General features: G+C 44.8%; 1 protein-coding gene across 4 annotated transcripts in view; it reads left to right on the top strand.

Annotated features, from left to right (window-relative positions):
- Nucleotides 1-16,903, top strand: part of CCDC149 (coiled-coil domain containing 149) — a 447,317-nt gene that overhangs the window by 387,247 nt on the left and 43,167 nt on the right. For all 4 annotated transcript variants that reach the window (XM_085642338.1, XM_085642336.1, XM_085642339.1 and 1 more), the window contains exon 11: nt 15,704-15,820. In XM_085642338.1, coding sequence (XP_085498464.1) covers nt 15,704-15,820 — 117 coding nt within the window. The remainder of the gene's footprint in view (nt 1-15,703; nt 15,821-16,903) is intronic.

Raw genomic sequence — 16,903 nt, forward strand, 5'->3', positions numbered from 1 at the left:
GGTACTCGCCAATCGGCTGGTCGGTGTGGTGGGAGATCTGGTTCATCAGGACCAGTCTGGCTTTATTCCCCATCGCAACACAGCCCTTAACCTGCGGCGTTTGCATGGGGTGCTCGCGCGCGTCCCATTTATACGGGAACCGGCCATTTTGGCGTCCTTAGACGCCACCATGGCGTTTGACACGCTTGAGTGGCCATACATCTGGGCGATGCTTGCGAAGTTCGGATTTGGCCCAGGATTCATCAGTTGGGTCAAATTGTTGTATGCGGGCCCATTGGCGCAGGTGGTCGTGAACGGAAGAGTATCGGCCCCGTTTGAGCTGGGCCGGGGCACGCGACAGGGCTGTCCCTTGTCGCCGCTTCTTTTTGCGCTTGCCTTGGAGCCCCTGGCGGAGTGGCTGCGGTGGGAGCCTTCCATCCGTGGTCTCCGTTGGACCCCCGAGTATGAGGACCGCGTATCCCTATACGCTGATGACATCCTTCTGTACCTAGCCTCCCCACGTAAATCACTTATAGTGCTAGTTGATGTTTTACACTCGTTTGGTCGTAACTCCGGTCTCGTCATCAACTGGGCTAAATCGTGTGTGTATGTTCTCTCTGGGGAGGCTCCCATTCTCCCGCGGGGCTGTCCGATTCAGATCGCCCCGCAGGGATTTCGGTACCTGGGTGTCTTCATTACTCTGGACCCGGAGGCCCGGTATGAACGGAATCTGCTTCCCCCCCTCCAGCATCTGCGGGTAGATGTCGCACGCTGGCGGCGCCTGCCGCTTTCGCCACTCGGCCGGGCGGCATTGTTCAAGATGATGTCTCTGCCGCGTTTCTTGTACGCTTTGCAGAACACTATGGACTTAGTCCCGGCGCGCTACTTCCGTGAGGTGGAGAGTCTGCAACGCCGCCTGTTCTGGGACGGGAGGCCGCGCATTGCCCTGGCGAAGCTGACGCTCCCATGGTTTGACGGGGGGATTGCCCTCCCGGATATTAAACGGTACTATTGGGCCTCCCAGCTCGCTGCCATTAACCATGGCCTATACGGGCCCGCCTTAAACCCGGCATTTGAAATGGACAAGATGCTCCTGCCAGGTGGCGACTACAATCGAGCGCTCTACTCTGGCGCGCCCGATGCTCGTCTGACGGGCCCCACGCGTGTCATGGTGCAAGTCTGGCACGCGGCCAATGCAGCTATGGGGTGGAAGGACCGTTTGACCCGGGCGTCACCACTATACGCGTCTGAGCGGTTAGGCTCCCTGTGGACCTCTGAGGGCTTTGAGAAGTGGGACATAATAGGTATCAGTAAAGTGGGGGATCTCTGGACGAGGGGAGGATTTAAAACGTTTGATATGTTGCAGACGGAATTTCAGTTGCAGGGCAGTGAATACTTTCGGTATTTGCAGGTCCGTCATGCGCTGGGCTCCGTCTTCTCGGACGTTGCCTCCATCCCGGAATATTCCCCCCTGGAGGATAGAGTGCTGGATGGACACGTCCCGGACAGCACAATCTCACTGATCTACAAAAGCTGATAAACGACCGCTCGGGCCTGCTGACTGCCCTTCGTGCGGCTTGGGTTGCCGACGGGCTGGAGTTGGACGACGAGGACTGGACCTCCGCGGTGGCCTCCCCGAAGGAGGTGGCCATACCGGCTCGCCTTCGCTTCGTCCAGCTCAAGATACTCCACCGGGTCTACATGACGGGGCCAAAGCTTCTGCGTATGGGCTATGCGGGAGATGGGTTGTGTAAGCGTGGGTGTGGTGCTTTGGGGACCTTTCTGCATATTTTGTGGGAGTGCCCGGAGGTGGAGGGGTTCTGGCGTGGTGTGCATGAGGTGCTGCGACTGGTTACGCATGTGGCGCTGTTGCCTGAAGCGAGAAGATGCCTGTTGAATGTGTGGGAACCGACTGATTACTCGGCGCCGCAGACGTGGTGGGTGACTCTGGGATACATGATAGCTAAGCGTGATATTGCTCAACTGTGGGGATCCCAGAGGCCCCCGACGGTCTCGGCCTGGAAAGAACACATGGACTGGTGCATGTTTCGAGAAAAGGTGGTGTATGTGGCGAGAGGTAAGCCTGGGACATGGGTGAAAGTATGGGGCCCCTGGAACGCCTACCGAGGGGGTATCTGTGCACCACCGCTGCTGCCTGATGCCTCGCCAGCCCCATCCCCTTAGCCGACTCATTCCCCCGCTGCCGGGCATTGGGTTCCCCCAGTCCTCGCTCTGTTCTCTTCCCCCTCTTTATACTTTTGTGTATAGTTGGGATCCCCCCTCTAGGGGAGCACGTGCTGCTATTTTTGATTGTGGGTTGCCTTGTGGGTGTGGTTTTAATTTTTGTAGTTCTTAATTTAAAATGAAACCGCATAATGGGGTCTGGATGATGTGGCCTTTGACATTGTTATCTACTGAGAAATGCTCATCCGTAATACCACGTGTTCCATAAATGTATGTCGTATGTTCCTACCATTGCTAGCGGCCGGCCGGAAGGTTGTGGGCCCATACTTGTATACTTTTAAGACCTGTAATAAACGGTTTCAAAAAAAAAAAAAGAATGCACCAGAGGTCTTTAAAGACCCGGTCAGGGCTTGAGTCATCAACCCTAGAATAGAGAAAAAGTATAAGGCTGCCCCTACTGATCCAGCCTACATTAAAGGCCCTGCACCTCTAGACTCCCTTGTAGTCTCCAATGCGTGCCTATGGGCTAGGAGAAAAATGTTCTGAGGTATAGCCCACCTCCATATGTTCTGTGCTAGCTGAGAGAGCTGCAGAGAGTGTGTCCCGCCTTGTTTTTGTATGTAGTACATGACTGTCATGTTGTCCGTGCGGACTAAGACAGACTTGCCTGATATTTATTTTTTAAATGCTTTTAAGGCTAGGAATATGGCTAGTAACTCCAGGTGGTTGATGTGGAGTAACTTTTGTTGAGGTGTCCACCTTCCCTGCATGGTGTGATGTAGTAGGTGAGCTCCCCAGCCGGAGAGCGATGCGTCTGCCGTCATAACTATTTGAGGAATCGGCTCTAGGAACGGTCGCCCTTTGGAAAGGTTCTTGGTGTTCCACCACTGCAGAGAGCAATAAGTACGACCGTCTACCAACACCAGATCTGTTAACTGACCTTGAGCCTGGTTCCATTGGCGTGCTAAGCACTCTAGGAGAGGACGCATCTGGATGTCTTGCATGAGGCACTATGAATATGCAAGAGGCCATCATCCCTATGGGTTGCATGAACACTCTGGAAGAGTGTGTTGCGGTTGGAATTTGGTGAGAAGAGTTTGCATGCTTGCTATCCTGGCGGGACTGGGATAGGCTAGCGCCCTTGAGGTGTCTATTGTGGACCCGAGGTATTGTTGTGTGTGGGACGGTTGCAGATGAGACTTGGCGTGGTTTACTGTGAACCCCAGGTTGTGAAGTTGTTGAATAGTGGCGTGAGTGTGTTGTACACACTGATTGTATAAGCTGGCTTTTATGAGCCAGTCGTCCAGATATGGGAAGACGTGGATGTGCTGTCTTCTTAGGTGTGCTGCCACCACTGCTAGGCACTTGGTAAACACTCGTGGTGCTGTGGTGACTCCGATTGGGAGTACCTTGAATTGATAATGCTAACCGTCCACTACGAATCCAAGATATTTCCTGCGAGCGTTGTGAATGTGGAAATAGGCATCTTTGAGGTCTAGGGAAGCAAGGAAGTCGCCCTGTGAAAGCAGAGGAAGGACCTGCTGGAGTGTGACCATGTGGAAATGGTCTGAGTGTATGTATAGGTTTAGGGGTCTGAGGTCTAGAATAGGCCTTAGAGAGCCGTCCTTTTTTTGGTATGAGAAAATACAGGGAGTAAAGTCCTTTTTTTTGTTGGTGCAGGGGAACTGGTTCTATTGCACTTTTTTGTAGGAGGGAGATTACCTCCTGCTTTAGCAGTAACAAATGTTCTTGTGATATTGGACGCTGTTTGGGTGGTATGTTGGGGGGGGTAGATGTTAGTTCGAGACAGTAGCCTGATTGAATTATCTGTTGCGCCCACTTGTCTGAACTACAAGCACTAACCATTCAGGAACCCTTTCTGCAGATGCATCATAATAAAGTTGTTCTCCGAACTAATCCTAAATTCCTCCCTAAAGTAATTTCTCCCTTCCACCTCAATCAATCTGTGGACCTGCCCGTATTTTTCTCGCAGCCACAAACAGTCGAGGAAAGAGCTCTCCACACCTTAGATGTCAAAAGAGCACTGCTTTACTACATCGAGAAAACACAACCTTTTCGTAAGACCAAACAACTATTCGTGTCTTTCTCACCACCACACAAGGGCAACCCCATATCAAAATCTGGGATAGCTAGGTGGCTTGTCAAATGCATACAAATTTACTACCACAAAGCAAAACATACATTATATGTTCCTCCTAAAGCCCACTCTACATGAAAGATAGGGGCTTCAATGGCATTTTTAGGGAACATTCCCTTAGATGATATCTGCAGAGCAGCTACATGGTCTACACCGCACACATTCACAAAACACTATTGTGTAGATGTGCAAACTAAACAACAGGCTAGTGTGGGCCAAGCTGTACTCAAAACACTATTTCAAACTACTGCAACAGATACTGGTGGTCGCCGCTAGGAGGGGATACTGCTATACAATCTATGCATAGTGTGTAATCTGCAGCTCATATGCCTCGAACGGAATATGCTACTTACCAGTATGCATCTGTTCTTGGCATGTAGAGCTGCAGATCTACACATGCCCACCCGCCTCCCCGGCTACCTTTATCGGTTCCAGTATTATCTTATTTAGATACAGCATACATGGGCATCTTTCCTGTTTCTTACAAACCTCCATCATTTCCCTGCTGGCGAAAAACAATCTGAGGATGGAGCCGATGCCCATGCGCACTATGATCCAAAGGAGGAGTCACCTACCTCGTGACTTCCAAAGACTTTCCAAGACAAAAACAAGTGCAAACATCCGGGCCCAACACCAGATGGCGATCTATGCATAGTGTGTAGATCTGCTGCTCTGCATGCCAAGAACAGATGCATACTAGTAAGTAGCATATTCCTTTACTCACCTGTACCAAGTCCTGCTTGCTTCTAAAACAAAACCTAAGTATATCTTTTTTTTTCATATTTACCTAACAGGCCAGATGCATCAACAAACCATTTTGCGATTTCTTAATTGCGAATCCTTGCGATTCGCAATTAGAAAATTGCCAAAAGGGAGTGCATGATAGTGTGTTTAACACTTTCTAGGATTTCTAGGGGATCGCAAATAACCTACCACTTGAATATTAATGAGGTAGGTCGCAATATGCGACCTCATAGGAATCGCAAAAATCAGGGGGATGGTGACCTGCCTAGGTCAGCAGACCACCATGTCCATGATTGCTTTTAAATAAAGCAATTTTTTTTTTGTAAAGGAGCCCGTTTTCCTTAAAGGAAAACGGGCTGCTATTACAAACAAGCATTGGCAATGCCAATCGGTCTCGCCATTGGGATCTTATATGTATTTAGCTATGCAGCACATTAGCCTGGGTGCTGAAACATCTACTGTTCTTCAACATGGAGGGAAAGTAAGCACCAAACTGCGCGACACGCCAGGTATGGGAACAATGGTCACACCGGACGTGGGCGGCGGCTCTTAACTCAATGAACCCTAAATATGCAAGTATCCTGCCTCACTGCTGCTAATGTTAATGCCTTCAAAAAGGTGGCCAGGAAGTTGAAACACTGTATTTGGTTGAAGCCTAGGTGTTCCTGAACTTTTTGAACTTGGGTACTAAACATTGAGGACCAGAAAGACCTAATAACTCTCTAAATGGATGCACCAGAGAGAGCTACTGGACCATCTCGTGGGTGACGAACTTGCCATATAAAATCGGGCTTTTTGTAATAATCTTTCCAAACTGGGGGTGGCATTAAATAAACTCATTTATTTTTCCATGTACCTTTAAAAAAAATTATTTTCCGCTCAACTCACTCTTAATTTACCAGTAGGACTCTGCTTAAAACAGGTATTGACATTATGAACAGTTACATTCACTTTGACATAATTTGGGGTAAATATGAGAAAGCATGGGCAGGCACTAGCAGTTAGACACTACACAAGAATGCAGCTGCTGTTTGTGAGCAAACATGTCTTGTTATATAACGGAGGACAGGATTTTAAAAAAATACTCTGAGCGAATACCCTATAGCAAGATTATATACTGCCACGCCACACTCTGAAGTAACCTGACACGTTTAAAAGCACCACATTACAAATGTAAATGCAAATGTAAAGTTGGTCTGTAGATTTCTAATGCATCAGACGGATATATATCTTGCCTTGCATTGCTAATTAACATTATGCATTCAAAAGCAGCAGCATGAACACATCTTTCAAAAGCAGAAAATACCTTTCAGAATCCATGTACGCCAGAGGGAGAGGAGGCGGTATTGATAGCAAGGAAATTGTGAATTTGCCTGCAGGGAGGTCTTGCATGTTTTCTGGACTAGGAGAAGAGGTGCCGATATGGGCCACAACTATAACCTTCGATGCGCATGACGGAACCGCTCCGTCATGGCCCCGCCCACGCACGGAACCCTCGCTGCAAACCTTCTGGGAATTTTTATATGCTGACTCTCGTATTTTAACATGCAACCCAATCTCCAATTAGTGTCAAAGTTACCAGCGATGTCAGAATCTTATCGCATTAACCTCGTGCACTGGTTCAAGGCAAATGCAATCAATCCACTCCCACAGTATTTACCCATCTTAAATTCATCATTAAGAATGCGGTTTAAAACTTTTTCTTCATGAAAAAATCGATATACTTGTAGTGGATGGAATTCCACTGAAATTAATGATGACACGACGTGCGTCCGCCATTTAAAGTATGGGTAATAGCTATTAAAAGTCGTAATTATAGCGTTCTTTTACCTTGCACCAGATTTATTTCCGGTGTTTATTTTCAAGTATTTTGTCCTGCTGGGGCACATGGCATGCTTGCTTTGGATCACAAACATTCGTCGGCTGTGCACACAAACTTTTCTGATGGGCAAATACATTTATATGGACACATACACCTATAAGCAGCTGCACAGAAAAAGTAACTGCCAAAAAAACAAGGCAGGGACTGCGTGTGCATTCCTGCTTGTACTCCAGGCGAGGAAACTTTCGTTCAAAATAAGTAGTTACCACAATTGGGTTGGGTTCATTTATATGAAGTAGTTCCACTGGTTATCTCACGTGTGTCATTTGATCTGAAAATATGGGGCCCTGGAAGCAAAGAGTCAGTCCTAACCAGTGGTCGAAGTGGGGGGAAAAAAGTAGGGGAACTGTGGGCGGAGAATCAGAGGGCGGGAATAACCAGAGGACTGGATCAGTGGGCGGAGTCAGAGGTGTGGCCAGAATGCGGAAAACATCCCAATTTTTTGTATTTGTTTGACATTTTACTGACCAGTTACAGATTATTATGTTATTTAATTCAACCAATGGATACACATGATTATTTAAAGCTTAATATGAGTTATTGACATTAAAAACATTCACAACGTGGGATATGTTTTCAATCACAGAATGTCCCACATACGGTTAAAAGTGAAAGCACAAGCTATTTGTCTCCGAGCCATGGCGTTTCTGTCATCAGCACATCTCTCTTTTTCCACAATAGCAGTTCAAACATGAATGGCAAAATATCCTAGTTTGCAAACGTTTTCTATATAATTATGGCTCTGCCATATTTGACACATAATACATAATCTGCTGCATAATCTGACATTTTTAACTAATAATTTATTTGTAGCTGAAACAGGTCAAAAGTTACTAAAAAATGTGACATGTTGCTGCAAAGTGGACGGCCCTTTGCAAAGGTTGACTGATCACCTCTCTCACTACTGCATGTGTATGTTACACTGGTACTAATGAGGCAACATTTTCCCAGAGAGTTAGTATGTGTAAAAATTTCAAAATAATAAGTATCAGAAAATATATTGCATTACGCCGCAGCTTTTTTTTTCCTGCTTAATTTAGTCAACGCTGCGGCATCATTTTGTCCACCATTGCTGCATAATGCCAATGGCCCCAAAGCAGGCAGCACATGTTAAAAGTGCTTGTGCATGAAGCAGAGAGACTGTGAAGTTCGCAAACTTAGGGAGATATGTACAAGTGAAGTGGCGGAGTGAGGTGTTAGCCGTAATGGCTTAACGCCTCACTGCGCCACTTCAGAAACTCAAGGCTGCACCATATTTAGAACAATATGGTTCAGCCTTGCGTTTCCCCCTGTGCTGGTGCTACACTTAGCAGTGTAGCGCCAACGCAAGCACCCTTGCACCTTAGTGCAAGGGTTTCTACGTGCAGGGAAGGATTGTTTATGTGTAGGAAGGTGTCCCTTCCTGTACATAAACAATCCTGAAATGCCATTTTGTCACTTTCATTTGCGCTGCCTCATGCAGCACACATGAAAGTCAGAAAATGGCATTTTTTTTACAGATTCTTTATGTACAGGAAGGGGGAACCTTCCTGTACATAAACAATCCATGGCATTGTGTTTATTCCATGTGTGCGGCATAAGGCAGCACACATGGAAAAAGCAAAAACGAGGAGAAATAAAGTATTTCTCCTCGTTTCGCCAACTTAAGACCAGGTTTTCCCTGGTCTTAAATTTGGCGCTGCCTCCTATGCATGTTGCCCTTGTACATAGGGGGCAGCGTCAAAATCAATGGGTGTTGCGGTGGAACGCCTACTGCAACACCCACTGCCCACCCCTTTCACGTTAACGATTGCGTGAAAGGGGGCTTTATTTACAAGGCAGCGTTAAGCCAAGTTAAGTGGCTTAACGCTGCCTTGTAAATAAGGGAAAGCCCCTATCGCCACCACAACGTCGGAAAAGGTACGTTGTGGTGGCGATAGGGGTTTGTACATATGCCCCTTAGTTTGGTGTGTATGCAAATCCTGCATTGTCAATCCCTAGTAAGTTGCAGCTACTACTGCTGAAACTAGGCCAATGGAGGTACCAATGGGCGAGGCAGACTGGCCTCAAGGGCAGGGCCAGCTTTAGCGCTGGTGGCGACATGTGCAACAATGTTTGTTGAATAATAATATCCCCATTTGTAAAGCGTGAACAATCACCCGTAAGGGTCTTTAGGCGCTGGGGGTCGTCAGGAAGATTAAGCAAGCTATTGCCCAGAGTCACATGGTGCTGGGCTAATCTGCCGCCGGCACCGGGGATTGAACCGTAATCCCCAGCTCCAGAGTCAGTCGCCCTGGCTGCGGCGCCACACCTCTTCCACTTTGTTGGTGCCCCTCAATGACCACCTCTGCCACGGATTCCCTCACTACTACCCTTTAACAGTGCCCCTCAAGTTTCCATAACCACGCTCTCTCTCTCACATGCATTTAGTTAGATTTACAGAGCCACTGAAATCAGTGTACGGTGTCAGAGCACTTACATCACACACATTACACAGAGACAATCAATCATTTGTGTGTAAATCACTGTATAGGAAGTTTTACATAAGATAAAGGACTACAAGGTGTAGGATTCACATGACAACCACACTAGTAGGCAGTACAGTCTAATAGGGATTGGTCTGGAGAAGAACAAACTCTGAATTTAAAACGTAAAACCAAGGTTGGGGGTTCTCTTTAATAATCAGAATTGATTCATATCCAAATGAACACTTTTTGCAACATTAGGATAATCAAAGACTGGGGGGAAAAACATAATGCTCTAATTTATACCTTGCAGTTTGCATGCAGCTCTTAGATGACAGTAGTATTTTAACTTGTAAACTGCAAGTAACAAAAGGATCTCTCTGACAAAAGCAGTAACCCACTGACCTATTTACATTCTGTGCACTTTGTGATCTGAATGGTACATGTTCTTTGCAGCAGGCACATTAACACTCTTCGCTACCTTTCGATGAGTCAAAACTTCCACTAGAGAAATCTCTGACCTCCCTCTAGAAGAACATTAATCACCAGAGTTATCATGGGAATTTTATTGTTGTCGAAAATTGCTGTATGCCAGGAAAAAGGAAGCAAGAACATTTAAAACCATAATATACTTGCAAACATGATGACCCTACTCGAAGTTAGCGCCCGATGCGATCCCACCGCCCTAGAGCCACCCTGCTCAAAGGTCCTGTGACCTCAGTGACAGAGTTACTGTTGCTCTAGGATGTGCTACTTTGTAGGCCTGCCCGCAATACTGGAGGTGAAATTTAGTATGGATTGTGGTGGACAAGCCTTGAAGTTTACCCCACACTTGCCATCAGTAGGGTCCACCTGCTGGTGCTAAGACACCAGCACTTCTAAGGTCTTGCGGGCCTTCTAAGGTTTGGCATGGGAATGTGCTCTCTCAGGAGAGTGGTCTGGGGGACTGGTCAAGAAGGCTGGACCTGGTTCCTTAGTTCCAAATTCCGCAGCTCTGACCATAGTGCCACATCCTCCCCCCTCACTGAACATCATACTGCCCCACTGAGAGAAAGTCGCAATGCCTTCAACTACATCCCGATTGTGCCCCCATATAAACACCTGGATGCGACTCAATTCAAATTACATACTGGACTAGAGAAATATGCTGCCTGAAAAAAAAGTAACATCCTGGAAAAAGCAAACCCTCATAGGGAAGGCAAAATTAAGTAAAGCATGTGAAATATAAGCAGGAAAAACATGGTTAGCTTAATGATTTTATATACTCATTATTCAGAAATCAATTAGTGATTTTGTCCCAGAAGGGACCCGTTTTAATGTCCATTGCTTCTATCCTTACAGAACGTGAGCAGTATGGTTTAAAAAGACCACATCCCTGAACACATTAACCAGGAATTGTAGTACCTTCAGGAATGGTGCACTTCCCCACCTGTGGAAAACAATGTTTTTCAAAGAAAGATGAGAAAACGAAAGTAGCGCTTCACTGGCAAACTCTACGAAGTGGCGCTAATGTGTTTATGTGTGAAGAAGAAAACCAATCTGGCTGTTTTGCGTCAACTTCATCTTGCTTTAATTATTTATTTTTCAGATTTTGAACCTATTTCTCTCCATCCAGAGGCTACACTTTGGAATAGAAAAATGTAAGAAAAAGATTAGCTTTCCAGCATGTTTTTCTTTTTTTGATCCATTTCACACGAGCAGAGGAGAGAGAGGGCGAGAACCGTAGCTTGAAGATACGGTTTTCAGTAAGTGGGGAGGAGTGAGACCGAAAGAGAGGGATTAAGAGACAGCTGACAGTGGCAAAGCAGAAGTGGACACTGTCCTTGACTTATCTGGGCATGAAGGAAGAGTCAGTCCTTTTCCTTCACTGCTCACCCGCCACCGCACGCCGAACCTTATCTGTAGGCTATTTCAGCCGTCCTGGGACACGTTTTAAAAAAAGAAGTAGGGGTACAGAATCAGTTGAATTTAAGAAGTAGGGGCACGCCGTGCCACTTCGATCACTGGTCCTAACCTCTTCAGACTATAGCTGCTATGACGATGCAGGCACTAGAATGGAGGAAGCACATGCGCACCAACTTCCCGAGAATCATTCTGTGATGCAGGGCGGGGCTCTGGAAGAGAGCTCTGAGGCTGTTTTCATTTAAAGCGATAGCGCTTGCACACTTCCTATGCACTTACGGCGGAGCTCAGGGAAAGCGAGAGGGAGGAAGGGGTTAAGGGTGGGTGCATTGTGGGAGGGTGACTCGGGAAACAAAGATAAAGCCCTGTAAGAAGCTTGTCTTGAAGCAAGGAGGTGGCTTGACATGTAAAGCAGCTGAGTTTGCAGCTGGAGATCAGGGTTCGATCCTCAGTGTAGGCTGTATTACCTAATCTTAAATAAATAAACATCGGAGGAGGGTGGGGAGAGAGCAGGGTTCGATCCTCAGTGTGGGCTGTATTACCTAATCTTAAATAAATAAACAGCGATCTCGGAGGAGGGTGGGGAGAGATACACAACACGTGGAGACATATAATTTTAAAAACACTGTCAAATGTAGCAACTGAAACAAACAGTGCAGAGAATTAAAGGGAGGAGGTGGCACCAACAAATACCGACTTGAGCCTCGAGTGGGCTGTAATAATTAAAGGGGGATCTCAGATGGGGGTGGGGAGAGACAAATAAAACAAGCATTGGCAATGAACAAGCATTGGTAATGCAATAGTACAAGGGCGTGAGAAGGCATGGGAGGGAGGCCCAGGAAGAAAGTAGTCTGTGCAGTAAAGGGGCCAATAGCCGTGGAAGGACACAAATGAAGACATGTCCATCATAAGGCGGGACTAACAAGCCTACAACCAATCGGAAGGCAGCATTTAAGACACAAGCCAATGAAAATGATGGGTGGAGAGTGGGCGGAGCTTCAACGAAGCTTCCATGCTATAGTGTATACTGCATGTCTCAACGAGACAGCGCAAGCGCTGCCTAGGCGAGACCTAAAAAGAAAAAAAAACTTTACCTTTGAATTTTTAAGCGCAGGCAGTGGTCCATGGGACTACTGCCTGCTCTTAGAAAATGCTTTTACATACATTCACAAAGGGGAAGGGATCCCATGGGGTATGAATGAGAGGAAGAGTGGTAGGTGTATAAAGTGTAGTGAGTCTAAAATCCTCTCCTGGTTGGCTAAATGCAAATTTTATTCATACAGAAAGCTAATCCTTATAAAACATCTGCACAATTGTGTGCAAATTCATCAATTGCTACCAAACCTATTACAAAATGAACACTTCTTTTAGCCTAACCAACGGACCTGCATGAAATTGCGAAAACCAACACTAGACAATACCTGCTAAATCTATGTCAAATTTTGGGCAGATCAATGAAACCATGCCAAATTTGTTAGTAAATCGAAAATGTTTTACCCCTCCATTTTTGTACTCCACCTCACCCACTGAGTCTGGAAGGAACCATTTACACCTGCACTGGGTGTAACTTGCTGAGTGCTACATTTGATGCAAGTTTAAGTGCTGTGTGCTTAATTTTATTCAGGTACCTCCACTAGACTAGATTAACAAAAACATGAAGGGGGATCTGGAGATATTCTGTTTGGAAGTAAACATGTTCCTGCCTTTTTGTGACCCTGCTCTGGGTTCTGGGGCATTCATCAGGACCAGTTCTAGCAATGCGTCGGTCCCAGATGCAGGAGGGTGTGGCGATGCAAGTCTTTTGCGAGAGGTCCAATCCATGCAACAGCTGCGATGGATCAGTTCTGTGCCACTCAGCTAAGGAGATGTATCGGTTCTGCTCGGGGTTGCATCGCCCAGCTGAGAAGATGAGTCGGTTCCGCTGGAAGCACCTTAGGCCAACTTCCAAGAGTCCAGGCTTAGGGTGGCACCACCTGGCAGGGTAGATTCACAGATGGCATAGTTCAGGTGCAGGAGTTGTTAGTCTTTTATGTCCCTGATACAGTACCTTTATTTTGTTAGAGCCAAGAGATTCATTGTTAGACTGGTCCAGTTCGTATGTCTGGAACAAAGTTGTTAAAGCATTAGATGTGAAGTGTGTTGGAAAATGGCTCTTTCTGCAGGGTCACCCCCAAATGTTTTGCCTTCCTCTTCCTACCTTTTGCTGAATTCGTTTTTGTTGGCCTTAGGATTGTGAGCACTTTATCACTGCTAACCAGTGCTAGAATGCATTTGCTCTCACCCTAAAACATGGTAACATTGGCATATTTAATTATGAATAATAAAGCTAGACGTCAGTTATGGTTCAGCGAACACAAAAAAGAAAAAAGCCCTGAAAGGCGTCAGTTATTGTGTTCAACACACAATGTACATCACAACTAAAGCCCAGTCATCCAAGCAATCAGTGACTTCAAGGACACCTATTCTCCACGTTTTCACAGCCTGTAAGAAGATTGGCTCTGTGCCGATTAACCTAGGTGATCAAGTGGTAACTTCATCTTCTTTATTCATTTGTTTACCTTTTGCATACACAGTAGTCCATAGAAAGTTCTCATCAGAGACCACAAATCTTCAATTTACAACAATCTCAAACATTTCAAGGTTACAAATGTTTTTAAAATACGTATTTAGTCTAAAATAAACATTACAGATTCAGAATTGCAAATTACTCAATACATTTCTAGGATCCTTCTTCCCTTCTTTAAAAAGAACAGCTTTAAGTATTTCCTACACCATATTGTTAACACAGTGCATACTAAAGTACCTGCTTGAAATCTTGGTGAGCTGAGAAATATAAATTGAAAATGCAGTCGTTTTGTGGAAAGTTCCTCCAGGCCCCCACACACCATACTAGTGGCAACCCACCCCTCTGGACTGCTGAATTTATGGAATGAGGATATATTCATGGTAATATAGCACATGTCCCTCTTTAGCTCCTTGACACACATAGTGACAATTAAATTAGTGTCCACAAGGTATAATATCAAGTTTAGAAATATATCTTTTGCTTCGTTTTAACCAATGCTTGAGCTAATCATAAAAATTCTTAGCCAAAACCTCTTCCGTAATGGTATAAAGTTCCTATACTGCAGTTAGAAGCAATGCTGAATACCTACACATGCGTTTCCTCCGGTAGGACTACAGTATATGGTATACCGACCGCACCTCGCCACCTCAGATGAAAAAATCTTGCCATAAGAGATGACTCCCAACAAGGCTACAATACTTGGTAAACCACTTTCATGATGCATAAAGCCTTTTAGCCTTTTAGCCATAGAACCAGTCAGTCAGGTATTCATTAATAAACTACTATTTTATCAGTCGGACACTCCTCTGCTTAATAGCCGTTTCTACAGTCAGCACCATGGCTGGAGCACTCTTGTGGGTCTCATGCACACCATGTAAGGCTTCTGAAGTAGGCCACGTTGTAAACGTACTCTACCATACATTAAAGCCTAGTTTGTGGCAATCTCTGCAATGATTGCACTGTACTTCAGATCACACCCACCACACACTCCTAAATTTTTCAAATGCGATTATAACTCATCAATAAGATTTCAGACTTAAAAGAATTGTGCACCAATCACTTCATTGGTTTTAGAGAGACACAAGCCACCACTTTCCATCAGTAGGCTATTTTAGTTCCATGGATGGGACATGCTTTACCTTGGTTCCAATGCAGAAAACAATGTAATTGGCTTCACTCAGTAATATCAGCTAGGGTTGACAGAGCTGTGGATAATTATCCATCACTTCATGTGAAGTAAATCTTCAGGTCCTAAGAGTTCTCAACTGTAGAATAATAGTAGTGGAGAAGCGTTGATAGGTTCTGCATTCTTGCAAAGATTGTTACAGCCTCTTGCAGAGTTTTTGAGGCAGGTATTAATGTTTTGGGATTTTGACACTTTTTCGTGCAGTATGAATTTTGTCATTTATATAGCAAAGTACTAGCTCTATAGTACCAAAACCTCCCCAGAATACCTCCTATTAACCAACAAGACAGAAGCACGGAATACATTCCATGTGATATAGTTGGTGGCCATGTTTGATATAACAAAAATATAGTTAACGAAGAGCAATTGAGAACTTCAAATGTGTGATTCAGGTATGTAACTCATTCTTTTGCACTAACTCCTGAAATCAGTTGGTCTATGACTTTTCTTCAGATAATCTTAATTCAGAGCTTTAAACAAAATATTTTGAAGAAGGTATGATTCCATTATGACATAAATTGCTTGGATTTCATTAATGCACACGTTAATAAAATATTATGGGAATCCTTTTTATGTTTATAATTATGCATGCTTTACTTGTGTGAAGTATTTAGCACAACAGATAATAGAAATTTAAATATCTGTTTTACTGTGACAGGAGGAAGAGACACGATCACATTAATGGATCCTACACTTCCGGTAATGCAGAGGCCAAAGTCACCACTGCTAGCAATTATTGACCAAAATCCTCAGCAGAAAATGCAGAGCCATGAAGGTAAGTAGGATAGTTTTCTGAGTATACCTGCAGTCAAGCTATAAGAGCCTACATTCTTGTTAAGCCAGTTGCAGATACCTTTTATATAAGGTCACAATTGTATGTAGTTACATTTTTGTACACTGTATATGTAGCAAGACACTACAGCAGCAGTGTTCTCTGAATATAATGTCATTGGACCATATTGCCGTAAGCTGTTGAATGCAGTCACGGTTCTCCTTGAAATCAAAATGGAATCTGAGGTAAAGGGATGAGACTGTCCATGTTGAAAACATTTGTTCCAATAGAAAACAGTCCATCTAGTGTATCCATTAGCGATATGTTGTTCCAATAGTGCAGGAGGTAGTGTTAGTGTCACACCTGTTTATATAATGCACTATTCAAATATTTTTAGGCATCTGTTGGTTTGTATGTTTTTTTATAGGCCAATCATTCCTCATAACCTCAGTCCACCTGAGTACCAAGATACTTTATAAAATTCCTTGTATGTATTCCATCATAAGATATGTATTTGTCCTGCTGTTTTATGCCATGACCACATGTCACCTTGTAATTACTTTGTAGTGCTAATTACAGACAAAACATCACCATAATTAGGAGGAAGGCCTTTTCCTTAAACAAGACCGTATTAAAAGATCTCCTGGCCCAGTGACAGCTTTAGCCGTTTGTAAGAACTTCTGAAAATATCACTACATTATACGAAGGGGCTTTGGGGTCACTCACCTACTTTGTTGTAGTGTTATTCAAATGAACATGTAACATAAATAGAGTTGGGCAATGGGTCTGCCCCGTTATTCCATTGAGTAATTTCAGGGGCTAGCAGTGTGAGTGATGGCATTTTGCATGTTCACATCCGACTCCTCATCGGAGCAGTAACAGGCAGAGTAGCCTGCTCAGCTGTTGTAAGAAATCAATAACCTTAATCATTACCTGGAGTGCTGTTCAATAAAAAAGGAACAGAATGCCATTGGATTTTGAGGGGAGTCCCTCATCTAAGATGGCTGCTGCATCATTATATGATATGACTACCATAATAAATGAGCCAATTACCTTAGCAATGCACTGATAATAAACATATTGCTC

Source organism: Triturus cristatus, chromosome 2_2 (assembly GCF_964204655.1).
Source record: "Triturus cristatus chromosome 2_2, aTriCri1.1, whole genome shotgun sequence".
Lineage (NCBI taxonomy): Eukaryota > Metazoa > Chordata > Amphibia > Caudata > Salamandridae > Triturus > Triturus cristatus.